Source organism: Saccopteryx leptura, chromosome 3, assembly GCF_036850995.1.
Source record: "Saccopteryx leptura isolate mSacLep1 chromosome 3, mSacLep1_pri_phased_curated, whole genome shotgun sequence".
NCBI lineage: Eukaryota > Metazoa > Chordata > Mammalia > Chiroptera > Emballonuridae > Saccopteryx > Saccopteryx leptura.
In genome coordinates, this window is record NC_089505.1 from 186811320 (window position 1) to 186839212 (window position 27893).

The following is a 27893-nucleotide window of genomic DNA, read 5'->3' on the forward strand; positions in this document are numbered from 1 at the left end:
CTCACACACTCACATTTTCTCTTTCACTAAAATCAATAAATTTAAAAAAATGAAACAAGTGAGGATCTTAGATCACACAACCAGTCAGAAGTAGAAGAGTGATTTGCACCCTTCCCTGTGAGTAATACTGTACAGTAATGGACCATCCTTTCTTGACACAAAAGAAGAAACATATTTTTCAGGGTTCCCACAGAAATTTGATTAAAAGTTGTGGGGGTTTTTTCATGTACCATATTTTTTGCTCCATAAAACACACTTTTTCCCCCCTAAAAGTAGAGGGGGAAATGCCCATGCATCTTATGGAGTGAAAAATACAGTATTTTATTAAATATTTTAACACACCATTTGGTTCAGAATAATTTTTTTTCTTAAAACCCTAGGTGTGTCTTATGGTCAGGTGCATATTACGGAGCGAAAAATACGGTAATCTATATGGTTAGTCTGGTCAAAGGTTTTGTTTATCAAAATGAAAGATACCAGTTGCTCTGTTTTTAATTCTAATTAAGAATGCATTTACCCATGGTCCTTTGAACCATAGAGGATGTGGACTCTAGTCAGTCATTCACTCATTCATTCAGCACATATAAACGGGTATATATATAGCATAAATAAGATACTGTGCACACTTCTACATGACAAGGTTGAGGAGATGAAAAAACAAGTCTGGACTTCCCTCTAGTTACCAATCATGAATTCATTAGTGACCCTGGGACTTTAAATCCTTCTCCCATCTTCACTTATTTAAGAAAATCCGCTAACAGTCTATAGTAGCTGATGTTCTGTGAGTAGCTACGGACCTAAATGCCTTGTGAGAGCCTTGGAATTGTTTCTAGGAAATACTCTTATTGAGGAGTAGTTAGCACTTCTACATCATAGCTTAAGAGGCTGTACTTATGTATAATCCTTTTATTATTATGAATGTGTGCATTATGCGTCTATTGGCTGATGTATACTTTCCTCCATGATTTGTTTGGCTCCTGTTTCTTCTCTAGTTGGCATACATTGCCTGGGAGCACCCCTCCACCTAAAGTCCTTGGTGGTGCTCCTTTGGCAGCAAGATGAAGCCCAAGTTTTCCAGCATAGCAGGTAAGGGTTGTTTTTTTTACAGGGACAGAAAGAGAATCAGAGAGAGGGATAGACAGGGACAGACAGACAGGAACGGAGAGAGATGAGAAGCATCAATAATCAGTTTTTCACTGCGACACCTTAGTTGTTCATTGATTGCTTTCGCATATGTGCCTTGACCATGGGCCTTCAGCAGATCGAGAAACCCCTTGCTCGAGCCAGCGACCTTGGGTCCAAGCTGGTGAGCTTTTGTTCAAACCAGATGAGCCCGCGCTCAAGCTGGCTACCTGAGGGTCTCGATCCTGCATCCTCCGCATCCCAGTCCGACGCTCTATCCACTGCGCCACTACCTGGTCAGGCCAGGTAAGGTCTTTTACCACCACCTGCCACTTCCATCACAGATGTGAGAGCCTAGCAAGCAGCAAACTCTGTGGTACAGCTTCCTTTATCTCCTTCTTCTCTAGGTCTTGCAACAACAGGCAAGTTTCCCTTTGACCCTTCCCACTCAAAGCCTAACGTACCAAGACATTCTTTCTCCCTTTGATTATCTCTTTACTTCAGAGATTCTGAGTCTCCTATCATTTCAAAGAAAGGATACCCTCTTCATTTGGGAACTGTGTTCTAGATAGTATCACAACTGGAAAAATATTTTTAAATGTGTAAAAAATAAAGACTTCCAAATGGAATAGAGGGTAAGCTTCTAAGGTGGCCCTAAGGGAGGATAAACATGTCTAGCCAGAATAATTGGCTAGTTTGGGAGTAATTGCTTACAAAGTGAGCCACAGACATGGTTACTAAGGCTACAAGAATCAACTTTGTCTTTGTCTGCAGTCAGAGACAGGTCAGGAAGGCTGAGCTGTTCAGTCTCCATAAAAAAAATGCATGGGGCCCTGGCCGGTTGGCTCAGTGGTAGAGCGTTGGCCTGGCGTGCAGGAGTCCCAGGTTCGATTCCTGGCCAGGGCACACAGGGGAGGCGCCCATCTGCTTCTCCACCCCTCCCCCTCTCCTTCCTCTCTGTCTCTCTCTTCCCCTCCCGCAGCCGAGGCTCCACTGGAGCAAAGTTTGCCCGGGCGCTGAGGATGGCTCTGTGGCCTCTGCCTCAGGTGCTAGAATGGCTCTGATTGCGGCAGAGCGACACCCCAGATGGGCAGAGCATTGCCCCCTGGTGGATGTGCCGGGTGGATCCCAGTCGGGCGCATGCGGGAGTCTGTCTGACTGCCTCCCCGTTTCCAGCTTCAGAAAAATACAAAAAAAAAAAAAAAAAAATGCATGGTATCTGTTCTGGTTAAGCAGGTCAGATGCTTATGAGGAAGGAAAGGTAACAGGCAACAGCCTTGCTCTATTGCAACAGGGGTTTTTAGAAAAGTTCTCCCATTGGGATTTCTTAAAAATAAAACCCAAGAGTAGGGAAGGTTGGCCCAAGGACAGCCAAAAGGGCAGAGAGGAAAAACAGCTATATTTTCAGTACACAAACAATGCCACTTGAAGTAATGGATTAAATACAGAGGTATTATGTAAGTTCTCAATTTAGCTAGTGTAAGGCCAGTAGCCACGGCCACCATCACAGCCGCCTGGCCAATCAATGCAGGTTCGCATTTGATTCAGACAGATGGTAATGAAACAACAGAGCCAAGAACTGGTGGGCCATTAGCTTTAATTCTAGCTTGCACCTGGCAGGCAAGAAATACACACAGTGGGAAAACACTTCCCTTTCCATTCAGGGCTCCCAAAGCCACTGACTTATCCGAGTTTCCTAGAATCAAAAGTTTCTACCTCACCAGCCTTATTCACCTCTGTTCCCCATCTGCTTCTCTCTGCACAAACTCTGCACAAACTGGCTTCTCCTTCAGCACTCCGCCATGTTGACTGCTTCTTCTCTCCTCCACATGGCCTTTCTCTGCTCTCCTCCAGCATGGGTTCCTCTGCCCCATTTTATAGTGTAGAAATCAAAACCTTTAATCCAATACACAAACCGGGAAGTCTCTGATACAAAGTCACTTAGGGTGGGAAAGGCTTAGTCTTAAAACTAAGCCTTAGGCTATAACAACCCTGCCTGCTTACAGCCTGTCCCCCAAACCCAATGCAAACTATAAGCGAGCAAATATATACACTGTATATCATATTTACAAACTTATTTAATCAACAGCTAATGTCTCTATTTCTTAATATAGAAACATTATTAATGCCTGTCCCCTAAGCCTGTGTATACTGAACCTCTGTGTCATTGGCCAGTTGGAAATAATAATGTAAACAGCCTGGTTGGCCTAATTAACTTAGGTACCTATATACTGAACACTTGGTCAAACCATACATATTTTAACATTCATCCTAAGTCAACAGGCTTTGAAATTACTGTCTGTTGTTTTGAAATAAAATATACAATAACCAAATATTTAAAGATAGTATTTAGAAAAAGAAAAGCTTGGGAATGAATTTTCCATTATCACAAACTTTCAGTAATTTCCTTTGCTTTACTCCATAGAAACACTAAGAATGAGATTGATCTGCTTTACTCATGTAATGGCTGCATTTTCTTTTGCCTACACATCCGAAGGTGGCACTTATGTAGAGTTTATTTGTGATGGGTCTTAAAGAATGAGAATTTAGTAAGGCAGAGAGGAAAACAATGTCCAAGCTGGAAGAGTGAGCAATGGGAACAATGACAGTGAGAGGAATGAAATACTACAGTGTCCTCAGGAAGCCATGTGTCATTCAGTGGGAATACTCTGTCCCTTGAATACTGGGGTATAGCATTACTCTTCCTACCCATACTGAGAGCAAAGCATCAGCATACCTCTACAGTTCTATTCCTTCCATAGCAGAGCAAAGACTTTTCAAAACGGAAAGAGAAAAATTGCAGTTTAAAGGACATTATTTCTTCATGGGGTGCGGGGGGAAGCTCTGAGGTGTTATGTTTAGATAAATAGTAGAGATGGGAAGGCATTCAGTAACTGAACTGGTGTTTCAGAGTCATTTTAAATAAGATATATTTACCTACATTTAAAAATAGCTGGTGAAAAAGATCAGGAGCATTGGGGATCGTATGGCCATAAAATAAAAATAGCTGGTAGGAAAGTGAAAGTTTGAAGAAGAGGACCTTTGGCATGCAAGAGCTTGGTTACTCCTTAACTCAAAACTATCATTTACACATAGGGGGAAAACATGCATTTCCTAGGTGATTGATAAGTGCGAAGGTATAAAGCACTTCCCTAAGCATTTGATGATGTACTTTGGGTGGGTAAGTCCTAAATATCTCTGTACTCCCCTAATCTGAACTTCATTTGTGGTCAGGATTCAAGTTATTTGCAGTGAAGCTTTAAAGTCTCATCTAAATTGGGAGGATATAGCTTGCAACTTGTTTTCTGGACCTCAACACTCTAGGATAGGCCCCATAGTGGATGCTGAAAGTAGGAAGAGAGGGGAGCCGTCACCTGATCTCAAAGTCCAGGGACCAGGATCCTTGCCGTTTCAGATCCCCTAGGACTGAAACTCTTGCGATCTCTTGTTTTAGAACACGGTAGGGTGGGGCTGAGAAGCTTTACAAAGGAGCCAGGGTGGATGAGGTTTATTTTACTTGTCACCCAGTCATTTTTTTTTCTCATGGAAGCAGCAGCATATTTGAGAGTGGAGGCTACATTATATTCCATGGGTCTCCTGGGAGAGTGGAGAGACCAGGTTACATGGATCATTGCCATGAGCAGCAGGAGGGGTGTGAGTGCTGTAGCCTGCTGGATGACTAGCAGAAAACTGTATGCCTGCCAGAACACATCATTTCAACTTTGGCTTTCCCTGTGCTAAATCCCTAATGGCAACAACAAGGGGAGGGAGTGGAGGTGTGGTGGGGGGAGGGTGCGGAGGCCAATGGGAAATGAAAGAAAAGAGATCTGAGAAACTAAGTCTGCAGAGGAAAGCAGTTACCAAGAGTTTTTGTGAAACAGCTCGCAGACGCAAGCCTGGAGGCAGAGGGAGGGAACAAGGCTGAGCTTAAGCAACCTGCTACTGGGATTTAGACAAAGGCGGTTTGAGAGAGTCAGAGAACGAGGCGGGGTCAGTTGCTAATGTCAGCATGGGGACAAAGCCAGCAGCTGGACTCCCGGCACGAAGCTGAATAAACTCACAGCATCTTCTTCAGGGTAGAAATTACTGGATTATGTACCAAAATAAGAACTCAGAGAAAAAAGTAAGTTTGCGGAAGGACTTACAGATTTTCACTGTCTTTGAAATCTCCTCCTCTTTGAGGCATGTCTTCATTGATGCGCTACCTCTTTATAGTTTCTGTCTCTTGTGTGATCATTTTTATTGTGTTCTATGTGCTCAGTTTTGGGGGAGAGCCAAGCTTCCAGAAGCCGAATAACTCGGACACTTTGATGCTGACTCAAGTTTGCACGTCCTTTATCAGAGGCAAAGCCCCTTTCCTGTGGAAACACAAACTCATGATATATGAGAAGTCTTCTTGCAAAAAATACCTGACCCAGAGCCACTATATCACGGCCCCGTTATCCAAAGAAGAGGCTGAATTTCCCTTGGCATATACAATGGTCATCCATCACAATTTTGATACGTTTGCAAGACTCTTCAGAGCTATTTACATGCCTCAGAATGTCTACTGCGTTCACGTGGATGAAAAGGCAACAGCTGAATTTAAAGATGCAGTAGAGCAATTACTGAGCTGCTTCCCAAATGCCTTTCTGGCTTCCAAGATGGAGCCAGTTGTCTATGGTGGGATTTCCAGGCTCCAGGCTGACCTAAACTGCATCAGAGATCTTGTGGCCACAGCAATCCCATGGAAGTATGCCATCAACACCTGTGGGCAAGATTTCCCCCTGAAAACCAACAAGGAAATAGTTCAGTATCTAAAAGGATTTAAAGGGAAAAACATTACCCCAGGGGTGCTGCCTCCAGCTCACGCTATTGGCCGGACTAAATATGTCCATCGAGAACACCTGGACAGAGAGCTTTCCTTCGTGATAAGAACCAGAGCTCTGAAACCTCCTCCTCCCCATAATCTCACTATTTACTTTGGCTCTGCCTATGTTGCCCTGTCAAGAGAATTTTCCAACTTTGTTCTCCACGACCCACGGGCTGTTGATTTACTCCAGTGGTCCAAAGACACTTTCAGTCCTGATGAACATTTCTGGGTGACACTCAATAGAATTCCAGGTATGTGAGATTTCATATTTTACATGCTGGCAATGTGCCACACTTTAATAGGGCTTTCGTTTGGGTAGAAGATGAAAACTGAAACAGGATTCTCACTCTAATCCTTTCTAAATACAGAAGGATTTTTTTATGTGATAATGCAATATTCTAGCACAGCCAAAGAATACTTTTCAGTAGTATTGCTTTGCAGTTCATGTTCTTTTGCATTTATCATCTCACAAAATCTTTACCACAATAGCTATTATTGTTCTCAATCCCCTCTAGAGTTCTTTCTTTCTCTCAAATTTGTCAAACTTGCTCTTACCACAGGGCCTTTGCCTTGGCCATTCTCCTGCCTACATCCCTAGACCTGCACAGGCATCTTCTTATCAGCCAGGTGTCACCTGAGCTGACCACCACACCCTGTTTTTTTTCAAAGAGTTTATCACCATTTAGAATTATCATACTAACTTATTTACATGGGTTTGTTCTTAGCTTCCTCTGCCTTAACTCCAGGAAGCCTGGTCATTTTCTATTTTGTTAACTGCTATACCCTCAATGCTTAGAACACATAGTAAACATAAATTACATGAGTGACTGAATGAATGAGTGGCAAAGTATAAGGCTTTCTACAGGTGTCTCCCTAAGACCCAGCCAACTGAGAACTATGTGGACTCATGCATGTACCCTACTTAAAAAAAAAAAAAGTAGTTTTTTTTTAACTTCAGATAAATAATGAGATTCTAAAAGAAGTGTTTTTCTTTTTCATGAAAACGTTTCTACCTTTACTAATGGAGCAGATCAACTGTTTTTAAAACCATATAAAACAAGATAGGATTTCTCCCAAAGGAAACAGCATGCTTTGGACTCAGTGAAAAAAATACAAAATGGATCTCTGATGAACTACACAGCATTCTTATGGCAAGAGAAAAGCGATCATTGTTCTTGTCATTGTGGGCCTGCCAAGTTGGAAACAGGGGTAGGTGCTCTCAGGCTGCAGAGCAGGGCCTGCTGGGTGTTAAACATGCCAGCGTTCTCTGGAAAATACTGTGTTTGGGCTCTGAAACCCAGGATGACTGGCCTGGGGAAAGGGCTGGCTCTTCTCCTGTAAGTTTTCTTTACACACACACGCACGCACGCGCTGTCTCCCTATAGCCACCATCTTTACACCTTTTATCAGTTATCCCCATCATGGACATATAATCTGACACTGTTAGGTAGAAGCTGATTTTCATAGTCAAATATTTATTCCCTTTCTATTTTCACTATCCCCTTTAGATTTACAAAAGTTTGATTCGAGCCATGGGATGCCTTAGATATCACACCGAGATAAAGGCATTTCATAACTGAACAAAAGCCCGAACTGTTACTTTTTAAGAAAAGAAAAACATAGATTTTGATTTGTATTAAATGTCTGTGGTTACTTATGGCAGAAGGACGGTCAGTCTTATCAGTGTCCAATCAGTGTAAGAAAATCAAGGGGAAAGAAATGTTTCCCACCCCTTTTTCCCTTGGCCCACTTTTCCTTTCCCAGCCCTAATCAAAATAGACAAGTTGGGAGACCAAGAATGATATGTAGCTAGGCGAGGAGAGAAAGCTGTTTTTGCTATAAGTCTTCGGTGTGGCACTGTGGCTTCTGCCCCCGTCACAGCGACAGTGAGACTCAATGTAAATCAGATAACCTCTTGGAAACTCATTTCTCCCAGCTACAAAATTGAGGACGCAGGTAGAAAGCCCACTTTTGTGTCTTACACGTGCTTTTCTCTGCAGAATGCACAATGCCCAAAACCACGTAAATACCCAACACAAGGATATCTATCAGGGATTTTTAGAAAGGTGAAAAATGCCGGGAAGTGTAGACTCCGAGGTGCCCATTAGCTCAGACAAACCCATTCTAGTTCCTTTATTGGAATTGGGCTGAGAGCTCTGCCGAGAAAGCACTTCTGGGTGTAGGCAGGTGAGCCTGTTAGTGCACTGCCTGGTCTGATTCTGCAAGGCAGGCTTCTCAGGATAATGTGACATTTCCTATAGCTCTGCCTCCTTCCTTTTTTAGACTCTGGGTGTCATCCTGGTTCAGGGAGACAGCAAAAGAATATCCTGCTTGTGGTTGGGTGGGGCCTTCTTGAATTACTAGTGATTAATGAAAACAAATGGTCAGGTGCTCTAGCCCTGTTGTTGGCTACTTCATCTTCAAAGGAATGTGAAATTCACAATAGAAAAGCATGCTTTTATGCTCCAGCTTTCTTTGTGATTTATGACTTGCTGTGTGATTCTGCTTCTTTATTGCCAGACAAGCATTAACCATAACAGTTCTTTCTATTTTCAGTATCATGCTTTAAGGGTAAAGTTCGTCAGTAAGTACAGCAAACACATCCTTTTTTATTCCTCTAGCTTTTTTTTTTTTTTTCTGCCTACCTATCCCAGGGCCATGTCAGAGGCCATTTAGATTTTGCCTCAAGTTTGTAAAGTTATTTAGCTTCTGCAGAAGCTGATAGTTTTTTCGTTGGTTCCAGTAACTAAACTAGCCTCTTCATCTATAATGAAAAGGCAGAGCTGCTACAGGATTTGGCTTCAGCTGATGTTTTTTTTCCTCTTGCTGCATGTTTATCCTTTTGAATTTTTGCTCATGCATTACTATGACCTTTCTCATGCCATGATGTTTTTCTTGCATAAGACTATCTTTATTAGCTTCTTTTCCTTTTTCCATTTTGTATACATTATTTTTCAGAGCGCCTTTGTCAAAGAAATTATCTCAACCTCAGAAGTGACCACATGATCACATTTCCACATTTTTTCAATTCTAAAAATAGTGTATTTTCTACTTTGATTTATTTTGCTTTTTAAACTTTGAGTTTAATTTTATGTGCACATTCTTTGGGAATGTGTTATGGCAGTTTAAGTTGCAAGTGACAAAAATGCAATTCAACGTTACTTAAACAGACACCAGAACATACTGAGTCACAGAATTAAGATGTTCGAGGATGGGCTATTTGGCTCAAAAGCTAGAACAGTATATTCAGGATGCTTTCTTGACAGTTCACCTCTCTATGAGGAGACCAGCCATCCCTGTTTTGTCCAGATCTGTGGGTGGGTCCTGGGAATAGATCTTTCAATGCTAAAACCAGGAATGCCCAGGCAAACTAGGATAAATTGGTCACCCTATCTCTCGGCCGCGGTCCCTGTATCTCTCAGTCTCTGTCTCATTGAGGCCCTGTAGGCCCCTTTATTTATGGTATCAGAGATGGCCAGAAGTAGCTCCAGGTTTTTGGTTCTGACAGCTGGTACTTGTAAGGGAAAGGAAAGTCTTTTGCCTGATAGTTCCAGCAACAGCTCAGAAGAATCCTAAGATTGATCCCACATGGTCCAGATCCCTATCCGTAAATAAATCAAAGGGATGAAGAATGCTAGCCAGCCTTTCTTGCATCACTTTCAACACTGGAGCTAGAGGTTAGGGGTAGGTTCCAGTGGAGAATGGTTACTTAGAGTGATACTGGGCAGACAGAAGCACAGGCCCACTGTAGAATGGTTCCTTATCCTGTAGGCAGAGTTGTTTTGACCATTTGCATATATCAGAGGGGTAAAATTTAATGCAGCAATCTTCAATCTTTTTCATCTCATGGCACATATACACTAATTACTAAAATTCTGTGGCACATTGTCCCTGGCCGGTTAGCTCAGCAATAAAGCATAAGCCCAGCGTGTGGAAGTCCCGGGTTCGATTCCCAGACAGGGTACACTGGAGAAGTGACTATCTGCTTCTCCACCCCTCCCCCTTCTTCTTTCTCTCTCTCTCTCCCCCCTAACCCACACCTCACACCTCCTGCAGCCATGGCTCATTCGAGCAAGTTGGCCCTGAGCACTGAGGCTGGCAGCATGGCCTGGCCTCAGGTGCTAAAATAGCTTGGTTGCTGAGCAGTGGAGCAATGGGCCCCAGATAGGCAGAACATCTCCCCCTAGTGGGCTTGCCAGGTGGATCCCAGTCGGGCAGCATGCGGAAGTCTGTCTTTCTGCCTCCCCACCTCTCACTTAATAATATATTAAAAATAAAAATTCTATGGCACACCAAAAATATATTTTTTGCTCCTCTGACTAAAAAAAAAGTTATAATTTTGATTCATTCACACTGGACAGTTATTGTGGTGTCAGCTGTTGTCAATTTTTTATTTGACAATCTAAGGGAAAAGATCTTGGTCAGGCTTGTGACTAAATATTCAGGTATTGCATGTTTTAAAAATTCTTACAGCACACCAGTTGAAAATCACTAATTTAATAAGATGCACAGCTATAATCACTTGAACTGTTTAAATTGAAGAATACTAATTAATTGCTTTTGTGAAAGTGGCATGAGTGCAGCATGCATACCGCTTTTCCCTCATAAAGATGTTTTTAATAATGTTCCTTTATTATATTTGGGTAGTACTTACTTTGTATGAGGATTTCTTATTTCTGTAAGAACTCTGTATGAGAACTATTGTTTCCATTTTGCAGATGAGAAAATTTAAAATTAAAATATGTGACTTGTTTAAAGACAAATATTACAAATACCTAGCAAGAAATAAGAAGAAAAGGAAACATCTAGAGAAGGAGAGGTAGGACTAACATTATGCACTTACATTAAATCGAACCTAGTTTTACAAATTCTTCATTTGATTATTGCAAAGCAAGTGTTAGAAGATGAAACTTGGCTAATTTTAAGTCTTATTAAGCTTATGAAATGATTATATAATTGGACCCATCCAAGACTTTTCTCTCTTACTCCTTATATCATCTTGGTATTTAGCCCATTTTCCTAGATCGTGGCTTTTCCATATGAGCAGAAGGTGTGAAAATGTTACAGTAATATAATGTTACAGTAATTAAATATATAGAAATATAGAAAAATATGGAAGATATATAGAAATAATTAGGATATAATATTAAAAACCATTAAGGCAAGTGAATAAAGCTATGCTATCTGGACAGGAGCTAATCCTGTGTGTACAGATATGATAGGCAGACTCTGTCTTTCACGCAGGGCCCAGTTAGTGTGTGTGTGAAGTTCTATATAAATAAAAAGTGGCTTAATGTGATAACTCTGTAGGTTAACATAAACAAGATGCTTCCCTAGGAACACCTTAAAAGTGGCTTGATGTGACATTTCGGTAGATTAATATAAAAAGGACTCCCTGCAGGAACTCCCCAAAAGGTGGTTTGAGGTGATAATCCTGTAGATTGACACCTGTTAGAAGGCTTGGCCAGAAAAGGTACTAAAGCCAAGGGGCCCCTGCTGCAGTAGTCGCCGGACTCCAACGTTGAACGTGGACTGTCTCCACGCCTGACCAAGAACAACCGAGAGGAGCATGCTGACAGGCCCCCTGTAAACTGTACTGAGGCACACCAAAAGGATTTGTGAGTAATAAACTGCCTGTGCGATTCTTACAACTAACTTGTGTGTTGGTTGTCTTTCCTCCGGGGCAATTGGTCTCAGCACTGATAAGTAGAATTCTCATAGCTGCCTCAAGAGTAGTCTGGAAGAGGCGGCCAGCCTACTGATAAGCAGGAATGTCCCACCATGTGGGGAAGTCAAATTGAGGATGCCTGATTGACATAGAGCTTAGACTCTACTGGGACAGGAAGGATGAGGAAGTTAATGTTTACTGAGCATCTGCATTACCTCCATTTAATCATTTCAAGAATTTTGCCCAGTCGAGATTTACCGTATTTCCCCATGTATAAAATGCTCCCATGTATAAGACGCACCTTAACTTTGGAGCTCAAACTTTGAAAAAAAGACAACAAGCGTGAAAAAGCGGAAAATGCAAGTTAAAAAATCTACAACTATTGTAAAAAACACACCCAGTTTTTAGACCCCAAAAATTTTGAAAAAAAGCGCGTCTTATACGTGGGGAAAAATGGTAAATAGACATTCACAAAAGTGAAGATGGAATCACAAAGGTTGAGTACATTCCCTGGCTGATACGCTTTTCTTTTATGATGCTTGCTCTTGTGGACTCACTCCTCCTGTACAAATCTTATTTATTTATTTATTTATTTTTAATAATTTTATTTTTTTAATGGGATGACATCAATAAATCAGGATACATATATATATTCAAAGATAACAAGTCCAGGTTATCTTGTCATTCAATTATGTTGCATACCCATCGCCCAGAGTCAGATTGTCCTCTGTCACCTTCTATCTTGTTTTCTGTGTGCCCCTCCCCCTCCCCCTTTCCTTCTCCCATTCCCCCCTCCCCCCATAACCACCACACTCTTATCAATGTCTCTTAGTTTCACTTTTATGTCCCACCTACGTATGGAATAATGCAGTTCCTGGTTTTTTCTGATTTACTTATTTCGCTTCGTATCATGTTATCAAGATCCCACCATTTTGCTGTAAATGTTTCGATGTCATTTCTTATGGCTGAGTAGTATTCCATAGTGTATATGTGCCACATCTTCTTTATCCAGTCATCTATTGACGGGCTTTTTGGTTGTTTCCATGGCCTGGCCACTGTGAACAATGCTGCAATAAACATGGGGCTGCATGTGTCTTTACGTATCAATGTTTCTGAGTTTTTGGGGTATATACCCAGTAGAGGGATTGCTGGGTCATAAGGTAGTTCTATTTTCAGTTTTTTGAGGAACCACCATACTTTCTTCCATAATGGTTGTACTACTTTACATTCCCACCAACAGTGTATGAGGGTTCCTTTTTCTCCACAGCCTCTCCAACATTTGCTATTACCTGTCTTGCTAATAATAGCTAATCGAACAGGTGTGAGGTGGTATCTCATTGCCGTTTTGATTTGCATTTCTCTAATAGCTAAAGAAGATGAGCATCTTTTCATATATCTGTTGGCCATTTGTATTTCTTCCTGGGAGAAGTGTCTGTTCATATCCTCTTCCCATTTTTTTATTGGATTGTTTGTTTGTTTGTTGTTGAGTTTGATGAGTTCTTTGTATATTTTGGATATTAGGCCCTTATCTGAGCTGTTGTTTGAAAATATCATTTCCCATTTAGTTGGCTTTCTGTTTATTTTGTTATCAGTTTCTCTTGCTGAGCAAAAACTTCTTAGTCTGATGTAGTCCCATTCATTAATTTTTGCCTTCACTTCTCTTGCCTGTGGAGTCAAATTCATAAAATGCTCTTTAAAACCCAGGTCCATGAGTTGAGTACCTATGTCTTCTTCTATGTACTTAATTGTTTCAGGTCTTACGTTTAGATCTTTGATCCATTTTGAGTTAATTTTTGTACACGGGGAGAGACTGTAGTACAGTTTCATTCTTTTGCATGTGGCTTTCCAGTTTTCCCAGCACCATTTATTGAAGAGGCTTTCTTTTCTCCATTGTGTGTTCTTGGCCCCTTTAGCAAAAATTATTTGACTATATATATGTGGTTTTATTTCTGGACTTTCTATTCTGTTCCATTGGTCTGAGTGTCTATTTTTCTGCCAATACCATGCTGTTTTGATTGTCGTGGCCCTATAATAGAGTTTGAAGTCAGGTATTGTAATGCCCCCAGCTTCATTCTTTTTCTTTAGGATTGCTTTGGCTATTCGGGGTTTTTTATAGTTCCATATAAATCTGATGATTTTTTGCTCTATTTCTTTAAAAAACGTCATTGGAAGTTTGATGGGAATTGCATTAAATTTGTATATTGCTTTGGGTAATATAGCCATCTTGATTATATTTATTCTTCCTAGCCAAGAACAAGATATATTCTTCCATCTCATTATATCTTTCAATTTCCCTTAACAATGGTTTATAGTTTTCATTATATAAGTCCTTTACATTCTTTGTTATGTTTATTCCTAAGTATTTTATTTTTTTTGTTGCAATCGTGAAGGGGATTATTCTTTTGAGTTCGTTCTCAATTGTTTCATTGTTGGCATATAGAAAGGCTATTGACTTCTGTATCTTAATTTTGTATCCTGCGACCTTACTGTATTGGCTTATTGTTTCTAGTAGTCTTTTTGTGGATTCTTTGGGGTTTTCGATGTATAGGATCATATCATCTGCAAAAAGTGATACCTTTACTTCTTCTTTTCCGATATGGATGCCTTTTATTTCTTTGTCTTGTCTGATTGCTCTGGCTAGAACCTCTAGTACCACATTAAATAAGAGTGGAGAGAGTGGACAACCCTGTCTTGTTCCTGATTTAAGGGGGAAAGCCTTCAGTTTAGTGCCATTTAATATGATGTTAGCTGATGGTTTATCGTATATGGCCTTTATCATGTTGAGAAATTTTCCTTCTATACCCATTTTGTTGAGAGTCTTAAACATAAAATTGTGTTGTATTTTATCGAAAGCCTTTTCTGCATCTATTGATAAGATCATGTGGTTTTTGTTCTTTGTTTTGTTGATATGGTGTATTACGTTAACCGTTTTACGTATGTTGAACCATCCTTGAGATTCTGGGATGAATCCCACTTGATCATGATGTATTATTTTTTTAATATGTTGTTGTATTCTATTTGCTAGTATTTTGTTTAGTATTTTAGCATCTGTATTCATTAGAGATATTGGTCTGTAGTTTTCTTTTTTTGTGCCATCCTTGCCTGGTTTTGGTATGAGGGTTATGTTGGCCTCATAAAATGTGTTGGGAAGTATTGCTTCTTCTTCAATTTTTTGGAAGACTTTGAGTAGAATAGGAACCAAGTCTTCTTTGAATGTTTGATAAAATTCGCTGGTATAGCCGTCAGGGCCTGGACTTTTATTTTTGGGGAGGTTTTTAATGGTTTTTTCTATTTCTTCTCTACTGATAGGTCTGTTTAGGCTTTCTGCTTCTTCTTGACTCAGTCTAGGAAGGTTGTATTGTTCTAGGAATTTATCCATTTCTTCTAGGTTGTTGAATTTAGTGGCATAAAGTTTTTCATAGTATTCTACAATAATTCTTTGTATATCTACGGTGTCCGTGGTGATTTCTCCTCTTTCATTTTGGATTTTGTTTATATGAGTTCTTTCTCTTTTTTCCTTGGTAAGTCTTGCCAAGGGTTTGTCAATTTTGTTGATCTTTTCAAAGAACCAGCTCCTTGTTCTATTAATTATTTCTATAGTTTTTCTGTTCTCTAATTCATTTATTTCTGCTCTGATTTTTATTATCTCCTTTCTTCGGCTGGTTTTGGGTTGTCTTTGTTCTTCTTTTTCTAGTTCCTTAAGGTGTGAAGTTAAGTGGTTCACTTGGGCTCTCTCTTGTTTGTTCATATAGGCCTGAAGTGATATGAACTTCCCTCTTATCACTGCTTTTGCTGCATCCCATAGATTCTGATATGTCGTATTGTCATTTTCATTAGTCTGTATATATCTTTTGATCTCTGCACTTATTTCTTCTTTGACCCATTCATTTTTTAAAAGTATACTGTTTAGTTTCCACATTTTTGTGGGATTTTTTTCCTCTTTTTTGCAGTTGAATTCTAGTTTCAAGGCTTTATGATCAGAAAATATGCTTGGTACAACTTCAATTTTTCTGAATTTGCTGATGTTGTTTTTGTGGCCCAACATATGGTCAATTCTTGAGAATGATCCATGTACACTGGAGAAAAATGTATACTCAGTCACTTTGGGATGAAATGTCCTGTAGATGTCTATCATATCCAGGTGCTCTAGTGTTTTGTTTAAGGCCACTATGTCTTTGTTGATTCACTGTTTGGATGACCGATCTAGAGCCGTCAGCGGTGTATTGAGGTCTCCAAGTATGATTGTATTTTTGTCAGTTTTTGTATTAAGATCAATAAGTAGCTGTCTTATATATTTTGGTGCTCCTTGGTTTGGTGCATACATATTAAGAATTGTTATGTCTTCTTGATTCAGTGTCCCCTTAGCCATTATGAAATGGCCATTTTTGTCTCTGAGTACTTTTCCTGTCTTGTAGTCAGCATTAGTAGATATGAGTATTGCTACGCCTGCTTTTTTTTGGATGTTATTTGCTTGGAGTATTGTTTTCCAGCCTTTCACTTTGAATTTGTTTTTATCCTTGTTACTTAGATGAGTTTCCTGTAGGCAGCATACAGTTGGATTTTCTTTTTTAATCCATTCTGCTACTCTGTGCCTTTTTATTGGTGAGTTTAATTCATTTACATTTAGTGTAATTATTGATACTTGTGAGTTCCCTATTGCCATTTTATAACTTGCTTTCTGTTAGTTTTGTGTCTTGTTTGATCCTTCTCTTTCGTTTTTCTATCTTTTGTTTTTATTTGGTTGTATTCCATACATCTTTCCTCTGTTGCTATCTTTTTTATTTCATGTGCTTCTGTGGTGGTTTTTTCAATGGTGGTTACCTTTGAGTAATGAAAAGGGTCCCTACCCTGTTCATTGTAGTGAACTATTTTGTGAGTACTTTTGCACTCCATCGTCCTTTGCTACTGTTAATCTCCATCTTCTCCCCCTTTCTTTTTGTTGTTGTCACAGTTTAAATTTGGTTTTATTGTGTTCTTCTTGGAGCTTTTACTTGTGGCTCTGTTTTTTTTTTTGTTCTTTGTATCTGATTGGAGAACCCCCTTTAGTAATTCCTGGAGTGGGGGTTTTCTGATGATAAATTCCCTCATCTTTTCTGTATCTGTGAATGTTTTTATTTCTCCTTCATATTTGAAGGATAGCTTTGATGGGTATAGTATTCGTGGCTGAAAGTTCCTCTCTTTCAGGACTTTAAATATTGGGGTCCACTCTCTTCTAGCTTGTAGAGTTTCTGCTGAGAAATCTGATGATAATCTAATGGACCTTCCTTTATATGTTGTATTCTTCTTTTCCCTGGCTGCCTTGAGAATTTTTTCTTTGCTGTTGGTTTGTGTCAATTTCATTATGATATGCCTTGGAGTAGGTTTGTTGGGGTTAAGAAAACTCGGAGTTCTGTTTGCTTCTTGAATTTGAGGCTTTAGTTCTTTCCACAGGCTTGGGAAGTTCTCATCTATTATTTGTTTGAGTATGTTCTCCATTCCATTTTATCTCTCTTCTCCCTCTGATATACCTATTATTCTTATGTTATTCTTTTTGATGGAGTCAGATAATTCTTGTAGGGCTATCTCATTTTTTTTAATTTTTGAGTCTCTTTCTTCTTCTCTCTGTAGTGCCTCAAGTTGCTTGTCTTCTATTTCACTAATCCTTTCTTCTATCTGACCTGTTCTATTAGCTAAGCTTGTTACTTCATTTTTCAGCTCGTGAATTGAGTTTTTCATCTCTGTTTGATTTGTTTTTATAGTTTCAGTTTCCTTGGACATATATTCTTTGTGTTCATTGAGTTGTTTTCTGAGCTCCTTAAATTGCCTTTCTGTATTTTCTTGTATATCTCGGAGGATTTTTAGGATTTCTATCTTGAATTCTCTGTCATTTAGCTCCAAGGTTTCCAATATATTAAATTTTTTCTCCATAGATTTTTACTCATCTAGCTGTGTTACCTCTCTTTCTTTTGTATCCATGATATTCGATTTTCTCTTCCTTAATGGCATCTGAGGGTGGTTTTGTTGATAGTATTAATGAGATTTAATAAAGAATAAAAAGTTAAAAAAAAATAAAAAAATAAAAAATCGAAAAGAGTTGTTTTTTTTAAAAAAAAATTAATAATGAAATAAAGAAAAATAAAATAAAATAAAAATTTAAAAAAAAAGGAAATTATTCCCCCCCTCCTTTTTTCCTCTCCTCTCCTCTCCCCTCTTTCTTGAGAAAATCTTGTGGTGAACTGTGAATTATAACAAACAATGCCTGTGATGGAGGGCCTGAATTCGGGAAAAGTAATAAACGGGCAAAAAAAAAGAAAAAAAAAGGGGGTATGGACCCACAAAAAGCAAATAAGGAAAAAATTTGGGTCAAGAATAAAATTATTTGCTTTTAGGTGTTGGTTGTCTAAGAATTATGATGAGAGGAATAAGAGGAAAACAGAAAAATGGGGGGACAAATTAAAAAATTACTATTGTATTTAGTGGAACAAGAACTAGATAAAATGGAGAGCCAGGGATGGGAGCACTGCTAGTGAGTTAAAAAGGTGAAGTCAAAACCCCCCAAAATGCCACAAACATAAGTTTGAGTCCCAGATAAGATAATTTGTTTGTTATTGAGGTTTGAATGAGAGGAGATGTAAAGGAGAAAGGAAGAAACTAATATAGAGGGAGAAAAGAAAGAGAGAGAGAGAAAAAAAGAGGGTACCACTAAAAGAAGAAACAAGAAAGGAGAGAGAGAGAGAGAGTTAAGGGTTTTGGAGTGCAACCCTCATAGAGAGAAAGGAAGAGGAGAGAAAAAATAATGGGAGATGTAACACTTATGGGTAGTGTAGTTCAAGGAGAGGAGAGAGTAAGACCGGCAGAGAGTTAATCAGCCAAATTGGAGAAGGAAAAAAAGTATCAAGAATGAAGATAAGAGAAACAAACGAACAAATATAAGAAAGTGGGATAGGTTATAAAGTCTGCAGATTATTCTTGATTTTGAGAGGTTATCTTCTTGCTTTTTCTTTTCTCTCCCTCTTCCTGGTCGGTGACTCTGTACCCCGGGTTCTGCCCCTTTGGTACGCTCAGGTAGAGGTTTGCAGTTGATAAGTCTCTATGGCAATGTCATGAATTGTGCTTTAGTCTCGTTGGCAGTCGAGGCTCATTAGCATTTATAGGCTCCGACAGTGAGAGAGTCCGTGTTCCTGGAGCCTTTCTCCTAGTCTTTCCTTCCTCAATTAGTAGCCTGATAATCCAGCTATGGGGTTGCTGCTGCCTCTGCCTGGATAGTAAGAGGCTCAAAGAGCTGGCAACTCCCCACTCTATTTCCACTCAGCACAGGGCTCTGGGTAAGGCTCAGTCAGTCAGAGCTGCTAGCATAATCAGGCGGGCTTTCCGCCCACTCACAGACCTCTGGCTCTGCCACTCTGTCCGGTAACACAGGCGGGCGCCCACTTCTGGGGCGCTTGGAGGAAACTCTCGCTCAGTATCTGCGTGTGCAGACCAGGATATCCAGCCAGCAGTCTCTCGCTCTGAGTGAAACCACCAACCGCATGGAAAAGTTGCAGCGTTGGAATTGGCTCTCGCTCCGTCCCCGTGCGCGGCTTTTGCAAGGCGCTGGGGCGGCCCGAGATTCCGCTTTAGCCCACACAAAGGCCCCTGACTCTGCCCCTCTGTGCGATAACACGGGCGCACACTGCCGAGGCACTTGGAGGAATCTCTCACTCACTGCGCGCACAGACCAGGATATGAGGCCGGCCGCGTTTCCCTCTGAGTGTAACCCCCACCAGCACGGAAAATTTCCACCGTTGGAATTAGTTCTCGCTCCTTCCCGTGCGCGGCTTTCCCAGGGCACTTGGGCTGCCCAGAGATACTGCTTTTGGCCCACAGAAAGGCCTCTGACTCTGCCTCTCTGTGGGGTAACATGGGCACCCACTCCCGGGGCTTAGGAAGAAATCTCTCGCCCACTAACTGCGCACCGACCAGGAGACCGGGTAAAATGGCTGCCCCGCTTGTCTTTCTTTGTTTGGGTTTGGCGCGAGTGTTAGCTTGTATTGCCCGGGTTGCCACAGGATCAGTTTTTCCTCGGCTTGGATCTCCGTGCCACAGCCTGGTTCAGCCGTTTGTGCCGCGGCCTGGATCTATTCACCCCCTTTGCCCGCCTCAGTTTCTATATTCACAGTTACCAGAGAAAGCCGCCCTGTTTAGGTTAGTGAGGAAGGCGGAGCATTTCTTACTCCCTATTTCCTTCGGCGTTTGGTTATATATTTAGCCAATTTTTCACTCGACCATACTTTCAGGTGTATTGCGAAGCATCTGGAGGCTCCAAGTATAGGTTTTTCTGTTTCTGGTTGAAGATCTTGTTGAGTTTTGGGGGAGATGTATCGGTATAGCTTCCTACCCCGCCATTACTCTGACGTCATCTCCTGTACAAATCTTAGTCTTGCAATGCTATTGTGTTCCTAATGACCTTCTAGACTGAGCTTCAAGGGTAGCATCTACATCTGCTAATTTTTATTTTCCTCATACAAAGCACAACTCCTGGCACATGAGTAATGCTCAGTACAATGGAGTCTTGGCGTATGTTCATTTAACTTGCACAAACTCAACTTTACATACATACACACACATACACTTACACTTGTATGTAAGTTTAGACGAGATTGGGCGCGTTCAGGGTGGTATGGCCGTAGACTGTATGTATGTTTAAATGGTTTCAGCCATCCCACCCTGCCCTACATTCCATCCAATGATTTTGGAGTCCAGAGTGAGTGCCAAAGTGGATTCTGCTGGTTCCTGTGCTAAGTCTTGGCTCCCATGGCTCACTAATTGTAAGGACGCAGAGTTCATCTCAGAACATACCTCCTCAGCTTGAGCCAGTGCTTCCTTCATCTGTTGCTTGTTAGAAGAAACCACTCTGGACCACGATTAAAGGAAATATTTGCCATGTTGGAAATTTGGGGAATCTGTCATTTTAATGTGACACATTCCCAAGGGATTTCTCCAGAGGAATTTTGACTGTATGTTGTTTTCCTTTACATACTGACTTTGCAACCTAGTCTCTCAACATGTTGAACTTCTAGAACAGTTAGTAACTAACAAAGTCAGTTCACAAATTTCAGTGTCCTTATCCACAAGGCAATATGTAGAATTGCTCTTGTCTAAAAGTTGTTTTTACCTAGAAAGGCATATGGGGTCAAAATGCTACCAAGGGATAATTATCAGACTGATGTCTTTGAACAACACTTTGTCAGAAATGTGACTTGTCATAGAACTTTGAGCTAAGACTTCCAGCATTATTAAAAGGTTTTTATGTTGCCAAATGTGCTAGAAGGCATTGCTTTTATCATCTCTGTTTGAGAAACTTGTCTTTCAATGGGTAATTCTGTTCTTTTTGTATTCTTGCTTTACCAACTATTTCATTGAGACTTGAATGAAGGTTGATTTTAGAGCCACTGTTCTCAGTGAAATTCAGAATTAGGGAAATTTAGGCTTTCAGTAAACCCCCCCCCCCCCCTTCAATCTTTCCTCAGTTTGCTTTTTGGCTCTTACTGTCTTTTCTCCCTTGGTAATCTCATTTATGTCCACAGCTCAGGACCATTTCTGTACTGATGAGTCACCTGGCACCCTCTCCCACATTGCGCCCTGTCTTTTGGATATCTCTTCCTGTGGCTCCCTTTGAAACTTGCAGACATGCCCCCTTCCTCTGCTCTACTCTCCACTAACACACTTCTCCAGAGTCCTCGTGACTGGCGGCACCATTCTCCAAGTGAGTCAGCTTCTCATGCAGGCTCCCATATCTAATCAGCACATTCTGCACATTCTGTCTGTGATAGGCCTCTAGTATCACCCTCCCTATTCCCATCACTACTGCTCTAACTCCAGCCCATCATGCTTGTCAAGTAGATTGTTTTAGACCAGGGGTCCCCAAACTTTTTACACAGGGGGCCAGTTCACTGTCCCTCAGACCGTTGGAGGGCCGGACTATAAAAAAAACTATGAACAAATCCCTATGCACACTGCACATATCTTATTTTAAAGTAAAAAAACAAAACGGGAACAAATACAATATTTAAAATAAAGAACAAGTAAATTTAAATCAACAAACTGACCAGTATTTCAATGGGAACTATGGGCCTGCTTTTGGCTAATGAGATGGTCAATGTCCGGTTCCATATTTATCACTGCTAGCCATAACAAGTGATATGACGTGCTTCCAGAGCCGTGACACATGCGTCCCACGTCACTGGAAGTAGTACTTACTGTACGTGAGCGCCGTCACCACATACAGTGCTCCTCTCACTGACCACCAGTGAAAGAGGTGCCCCTTCCAGAAGTGCTGTGGGGGCCGAATAAATGGCCTCAGGGGGCCGCATGCGGCCTGCGGGCCATAGTTTGGGGACCCCTGTTTTAGACTCTTCCAAGTGTTCTCTCTGGTCCAGGCCTCTCTCTTCAAGGGTCTCTCTGGCCCGGGTCTCCCTCTTCAAACCATTCTGACACTCTTGAAATATTTATTTTTTCTTAAGGCATAGCTCTAAGAATAACTTCTCAATCCCAATAGCTTCGGTGAGTTTTAACAGCTTCTTAAATTTTTCGGTATAAACATCTCAACATGGCATGTTGGATATCAATATATCCCTATTGGATATCACCTCAATGTCACCAACATCACTCCCACTATCAATTCCCACTGCTGCTTTCCCTGAAAGGGACACTTCAGAAAAACCACTGTGCCTTTGGTACTTTTCTGCATGTCATTATCTTTACTTGGGCCAATCTCTTCCACCTCTTCCATTTAAATAATAATCTTAATAGGTCTGCATTCAGCAGTTTGTCATTTAGGGAACTCTTCCTGAAATTTTTTTTAAGTTTTTTTACTTACTGATTTTAGAGAGAGAGAAAAAAAGTGGGGGGAAGAGAGCGAAACATCAGCTTGTTGCTTCTCACTTATGCCTTGACTGGGCAAACCCAGGACCTTGAACCAGTGACCTCAGCATTTCAGGTCAAATGCTTTCGCCACTGTGCCACCACAGATCAGGTCTGCCAGTTTATTTTCTCCATCTTGAAGTTGTATAAATTTGGAAATGGAGAGTCAAAGAGATCAAACAGCTGGTTGATTATATCGCTCCATAAAATGAACTCACATTTTCTGACTTCACTGCCCACTTATTATAGATGTTAAAATAAGCAGTTTCACTCATAAGACCCTATATTTTTCTATTAGCCTTTGCTTTAAGAAAGTCTCTCAAGTCACATGTAGAGTGGAGAGATGGGATTTGAGATACAGTTAACACTGTAATAACACATTTATTTTCCTTTTAGGGCAGCGGTTCTCAACCTGTGGGTCGCGACCCCGCGGGGGTCGAACGACCAAAACACAGGGGTCGCCGATGCTTAGGCGGGATTAGTAAAGCATTGTTGTATCCACTGGAGAACATCTGGTATTTAGAATAGTTTAAGTGCATTCTTTTAGGTTTACTGTAGAGCTACTCCATAAATGTTAATCATTTTGTCCTCATTCTCAGAGGTCTGGGAAAGGGTCATGGAGAGTTTTAAATTCACAGTTTGCAGACTTTTGATAATCTGCGTGGTCCCCCCACACTGATGAATGATTTAAACATTTCTTTTCTTGCCACACTGAATAGTTATTGAATCCCCTCTAATGGGTATATCTTTCAGCAGTGATTGCGTAGGACTAATGATGTCTAGGGTAACCAATTTGTCCTGGTTTGCCCAGGACTTTCCCATGTTTAAACTGACAATTCCATGGCTTGAGAATGCATCAGTTCTGGGTACACTGAAACAGTTGGTCACCCTGAGTCCAGTTGCCACACATTCCTGTTCATCTTTCCAATGCCCAGAGTACCTCAGGATCAAGAATTAGTACCCTAGATAGTTTTGTTCCACAGAATAGCACTGATCTATAAACTGGAAAAAGTTATAATCAAAACCATTCAGTTAAGACCCTGGTCGGTTGCCTCAGCAGTAAAGTGTAGGCCCGGCATGTGGAAGTCCCGGGTTCAATTCCTGCCAGGGAACACAGGAGAAGCGCCCATCTGCTTCTCCACCCTTCCCCCTCTCCTTTCTCTCTATCTCTCTCTTCCCTTCCTGCAGCCAAGGCTCCATTTGAGCAAAGTTGGCTGGGGTACTGAGGACGGCTCCATGGCCTCCGCCTCAGGTGCTAGAATGGCTCTGTTTGCAATGGAGCAATGCCCCAGCTGGGCAGAGCATCATCCCCTAGTGGGCATGCTGAGTGGATCCCAGTGGGGCAGATACGGGAGTCTGTCTCTCTGCCTCCCTGCTTCTCACTTCAGAAAAATACAAAAACACAAAACAAACAAACAAACAAAAAAACCACTCAGTTAAATAGGTCACAACACATTAAAGGGTAATGCTCAAAATTATACTATCAACAGTTGTGGGATTCAATAATTTAACAACAAGTTCTCTGCCCTAATGACTGTTTTAAATATAAAAAAGATATACCAAAAAGTAATTTATTATTTTATGTATTTAATACTTAAATAAGAACAATAAAAGAGCTACACAAAACTAGGTTGATATAAGAAAGAATTTTAAAATATTAATGAAAAAATATTAAATAATACCTCACAAAAAACAATGAAACTATTATTTAAGATATTTCCAATGACAGCTTGTCACCCCCTGGTTGCTTGGCACTTTTTCTCTCTATGTTATATGTTTGTTTACTGAAGTAACAAACGTGAAGGAATTAAAATGTAGTATTTCATCAAAGGTATGAGTTTTATGAAATAAATAAATAAATATTACAAGCATAGTTTCATCAAATTTTTTTCACCTGTGGACAGAATGAACATTACTATGGGTGCTTAGAATACACTGTTGCACAGATGAATGTTAAAAAAGAGTAAGGAATGTAAATTTGTGATTCCCACATTGGGCAGCTTCCCAGGCACCCACCCTAGGGAACCCTGATTACAAGTGCTATTTTAACAACTGGTTCACTGACCTCAATAAAAAATTAGCAGATTTGCTGAACCATTGTGAACCAGCTGAATTCCACTACTGATGATCAACCATGAGGGTCCTAACCAAAACAGACCAAGACTGAGCCTATTCTATTTATAACAATGTTTCCATTGTTTTTGTAGAGAAAGGACAGAGTTTAAGGATGTCATCTAAAAAGATAGATTGGTAAACATAAAATTTGAATCTAAGCCACTTTTTCCCACCCAGTGGGAAAATCAAGTCTAAAAGTTTTCTTCAACTAAGTAAAAAACAGGACACACCTTGGTGGCACACTTGTTTGGACTTTAATTTCTAGGAAAGCAGAAGAAACATCTGCTTTGGGAGATTTAGCCAAGCATTCTGCCCTAACAAACTGTCTAAACTCGAATAAATGACAGTTTCATAGAGAAAGAAGCCAGTATGACAGTGGTTTGAATTAGCTGTAAATGAGTCAAGAATTTAATAGAGCTATTGAGAGTAGAAGTTGGAGGAAACCACTGCCTATCTCTATTTTAAGACTATTCTATTTTCATTTATTTGAAAATGTTGAGAAGATAAATAGTATCTTCAAGATCCCCATCTCTGGCAGCAGCTGAATTTTAAAATACTATCTCTTAGTACAAATACCACACCATTCCCTTGCATCTTCAATTCAACATTCAAGAATATGGGGTGAAGGAATTTGGAGGTAGCTGGTATGAGAAGCATATAAGAAGACTGTGGCTTGACAGACCTTGAGTATGCAAGCTGTTCTAATGAATTTGCAGTCTTTTTTTCTCAGAGGAGACATCTGGAAACAGAAAAGTTTCATAGAAAGACAAAGAGTCACCTATACCTATTCTTTTCCTGGAAAGTTAACAATACAGAGAGCCAAAGATAAAATTTTTGTTTGTGGGTTTTTTAAATTTGTTTGTTTTGTTTTGGACAATTAGAGTTAAATCTGGGCAAGTTAACCCCAGAAGGGAAAAAAATACGCTATCCCAAGGAGGCTGCTAGGGAAGTGGGGAAAAGCAGTGTGACCATGAAGAATGAGAAAGCTGGGGTCGTAGCATGTGGAATAGGAGAGGAGAGAACTCAGAGGGTTTCTTCTCCAGATTTACTTTCCACTACTTGGGTATACTAGAACCTACCGTGTGTGTGTGTGTGTGTGTGTGTGTGTGTGTGTGTGTGTGTGTGTGTGTGTGTGTATTTTTAAACTTACAAATCATATTGATGAAACTACTCCCTTTTTTTAAAATGGAAAACTAAGGCACAGAGATCCTAAGAAATGTTCTTAGGGTCACATAGGAAACATCAGAGCCAGATTTTATATCCTGCATCAACCCCTTTGTCTTTACACCATACTATATATTTGTGTTCAACATCAGCTCTCCTAGGGATGCGCCTGCAGACTGGCTGTCTGAAGAGGAAACCAAGTCAATGCAGTTTGAGTCTGCAGTTGGGAATGAAGGGCAGGTCCCTACTCTGGGGAAGAGGTAGAAGCAGCCCTCAAACACAGCTGTTCCTCACTAAACATACTGAGGAGGGTGGACCGGGTCACTAGGGTCCCAGATAAGCCAAGCTTGGCAACAGAGAGAAGGAGGGTGATGCCTTAAGATTTGTTTGTACTTTTTTTTCTTTTTTTACAGAGACAGAGAGAAAGTCAGAAAGAGGGATAGACAGGGATAGACAGGAACGGAGAGAGATGAGAAGCATCAATCATCAGTTTTTTGTTGCAACACGTTAGTTGCTCATTGATTGCTTTCTCATATGTGCCTTGACCGTGGGGCTACAGCAGATTGAGTAACCCCTCGCTCAAGCCATCAACCTTGGATCCAAGCTGGTGAGCTTTGCTCAAACCAGATGAGCCCATGCTCAAGCTGGCGACCTCGGGGTCTCGAACCTGGGTCCTCCGCATCCCAGTCCGATGCTCTATCCACTGCACCACCACCTGGTCAGGCTGTTTGTACTTTTTATGTGAAAGGCATTGTTCTAAGCTCTTTTTATGTACTAACATATTTAAATCTCTCAAGAACCCTACGAGGTCACTGTTCTTAACATCATCACTTCATAGAAGAACAGAAACCCAGGTCTATAGTCCAGTGCTCTGCACTATAAGCCAGGCAGTTGTATAGGGGGAGTCAGCACTACTCTTTCCCCTCATTTCACATTTCTTCATCAGGACAGATACAGAAATGATAGGTGATTGCAAAGACTGATAAGGCAGAATTTAGACCTGGAGGAACAAGATTATAATCTAGACCAGAGATCAGCAAAAAATATACTGTCCACAAGCTAAAAATGGTTTTACATTTTTAAATGGTTGAGGAGAAATTTTTTAAAAAGACTTCTCTTGTAATAAAGTCTTTTTAAAAAGACTATTTCAGGGTGTGAGAACTGATATGGCATTGAGACATCAGTGTCCATAAACAGTGCCAGCAGGAACACGGGTACCGATTGCTATGCCGACTTTTGTGATACAGTAGCAGATTTGAGTGGTTGCCTCAGAGCCAGAGATGGAATTAATGGCGGGTGCACCGAGTGCCCGCCCTGGGCCCCAACTTCTGAAGAGCCCCGCAAAACCCCAACTTTACACTATTTTATAATGACACTGTTTGGTTTCATATGTGCAATTTTAACATTAATAGTACAATAATATTTTTTATTTATTTAAAAATATGGTTGGCATGTATTTTTATCTTCCCTCTCTCTCTTTGTTTTTTAAGGGGCCTAATATTTTCTTCTGCATCCGGGTCCTCAACCGACCTTAGTCCACCTCTGCTCAGAAACCAAATGGTCCACAAGCCTAAAATATCTACTCCTAGCCTTCTGTAGAAGAAGTACTGACCCCTGAGGTAGAATCATGTGGTATTCATGTTTGCCTAACATTTTTTTCAGGAATAATTTTTATCATAATTGTGAATTTTCTAGATAACCAAAAGCCTACTCTTTTATGTACCACATGGTTAATTTAAAAAAAAAACTATTTTGAAGAAACATTTCAGAAATGCCTTTTTAAATAGAATATGCAGGCCCTGGCCCGGGGTGTGGAAGTCCCAGGTTCAATTGCCAGTCAGGGTACACAGGAGAAGCACCCATCTGCTTCTCCATCCCTCCCCTCCATCTCTCTCTCTCTCTTCCCCTCCTGTAGCCATGGTTCCAATGGTTTGAGCAAAGTTGGCCTTGGTTGCTGAGGATGGCTCCATGGCCTCACCTCAGGCGCTAAAATAACTCAGTTGCCAAGCAACAGAGCAGCAGCTCAGAGAAGCAGAGAATCACCTGGTAAGAGGCTTGCCGAGTGGATCCTGGTCAGGATGCATGTGGGAG

General features: G+C 40.7%; 1 protein-coding gene across 4 annotated transcripts in view; it reads left to right on the plus strand.

The window, feature by feature from the left end:
- Positions 1–27893, plus strand: part of GCNT2 (glucosaminyl (N-acetyl) transferase 2 (I blood group)) — a 144519-nt gene that overhangs the window by 48135 nt on the left and 68491 nt on the right. Inside the window, exon 2 of one of the 4 annotated variants that reach the window (XM_066377022.1) lies at positions 5384–5579. The exons of 2 other annotated variants lie outside the window; for them this stretch is intronic. In XM_066377022.1, coding sequence (XP_066233119.1) covers positions 5384–5433 — 50 coding nt within the window. In that variant the 3' untranslated portion in view covers positions 5434–5579. Of the gene's footprint in view, positions 1–5252; positions 6226–27893 lie in introns of those variants that run through there. One more of the 4 variants, XM_066377019.1, reaches the window with a different exon arrangement.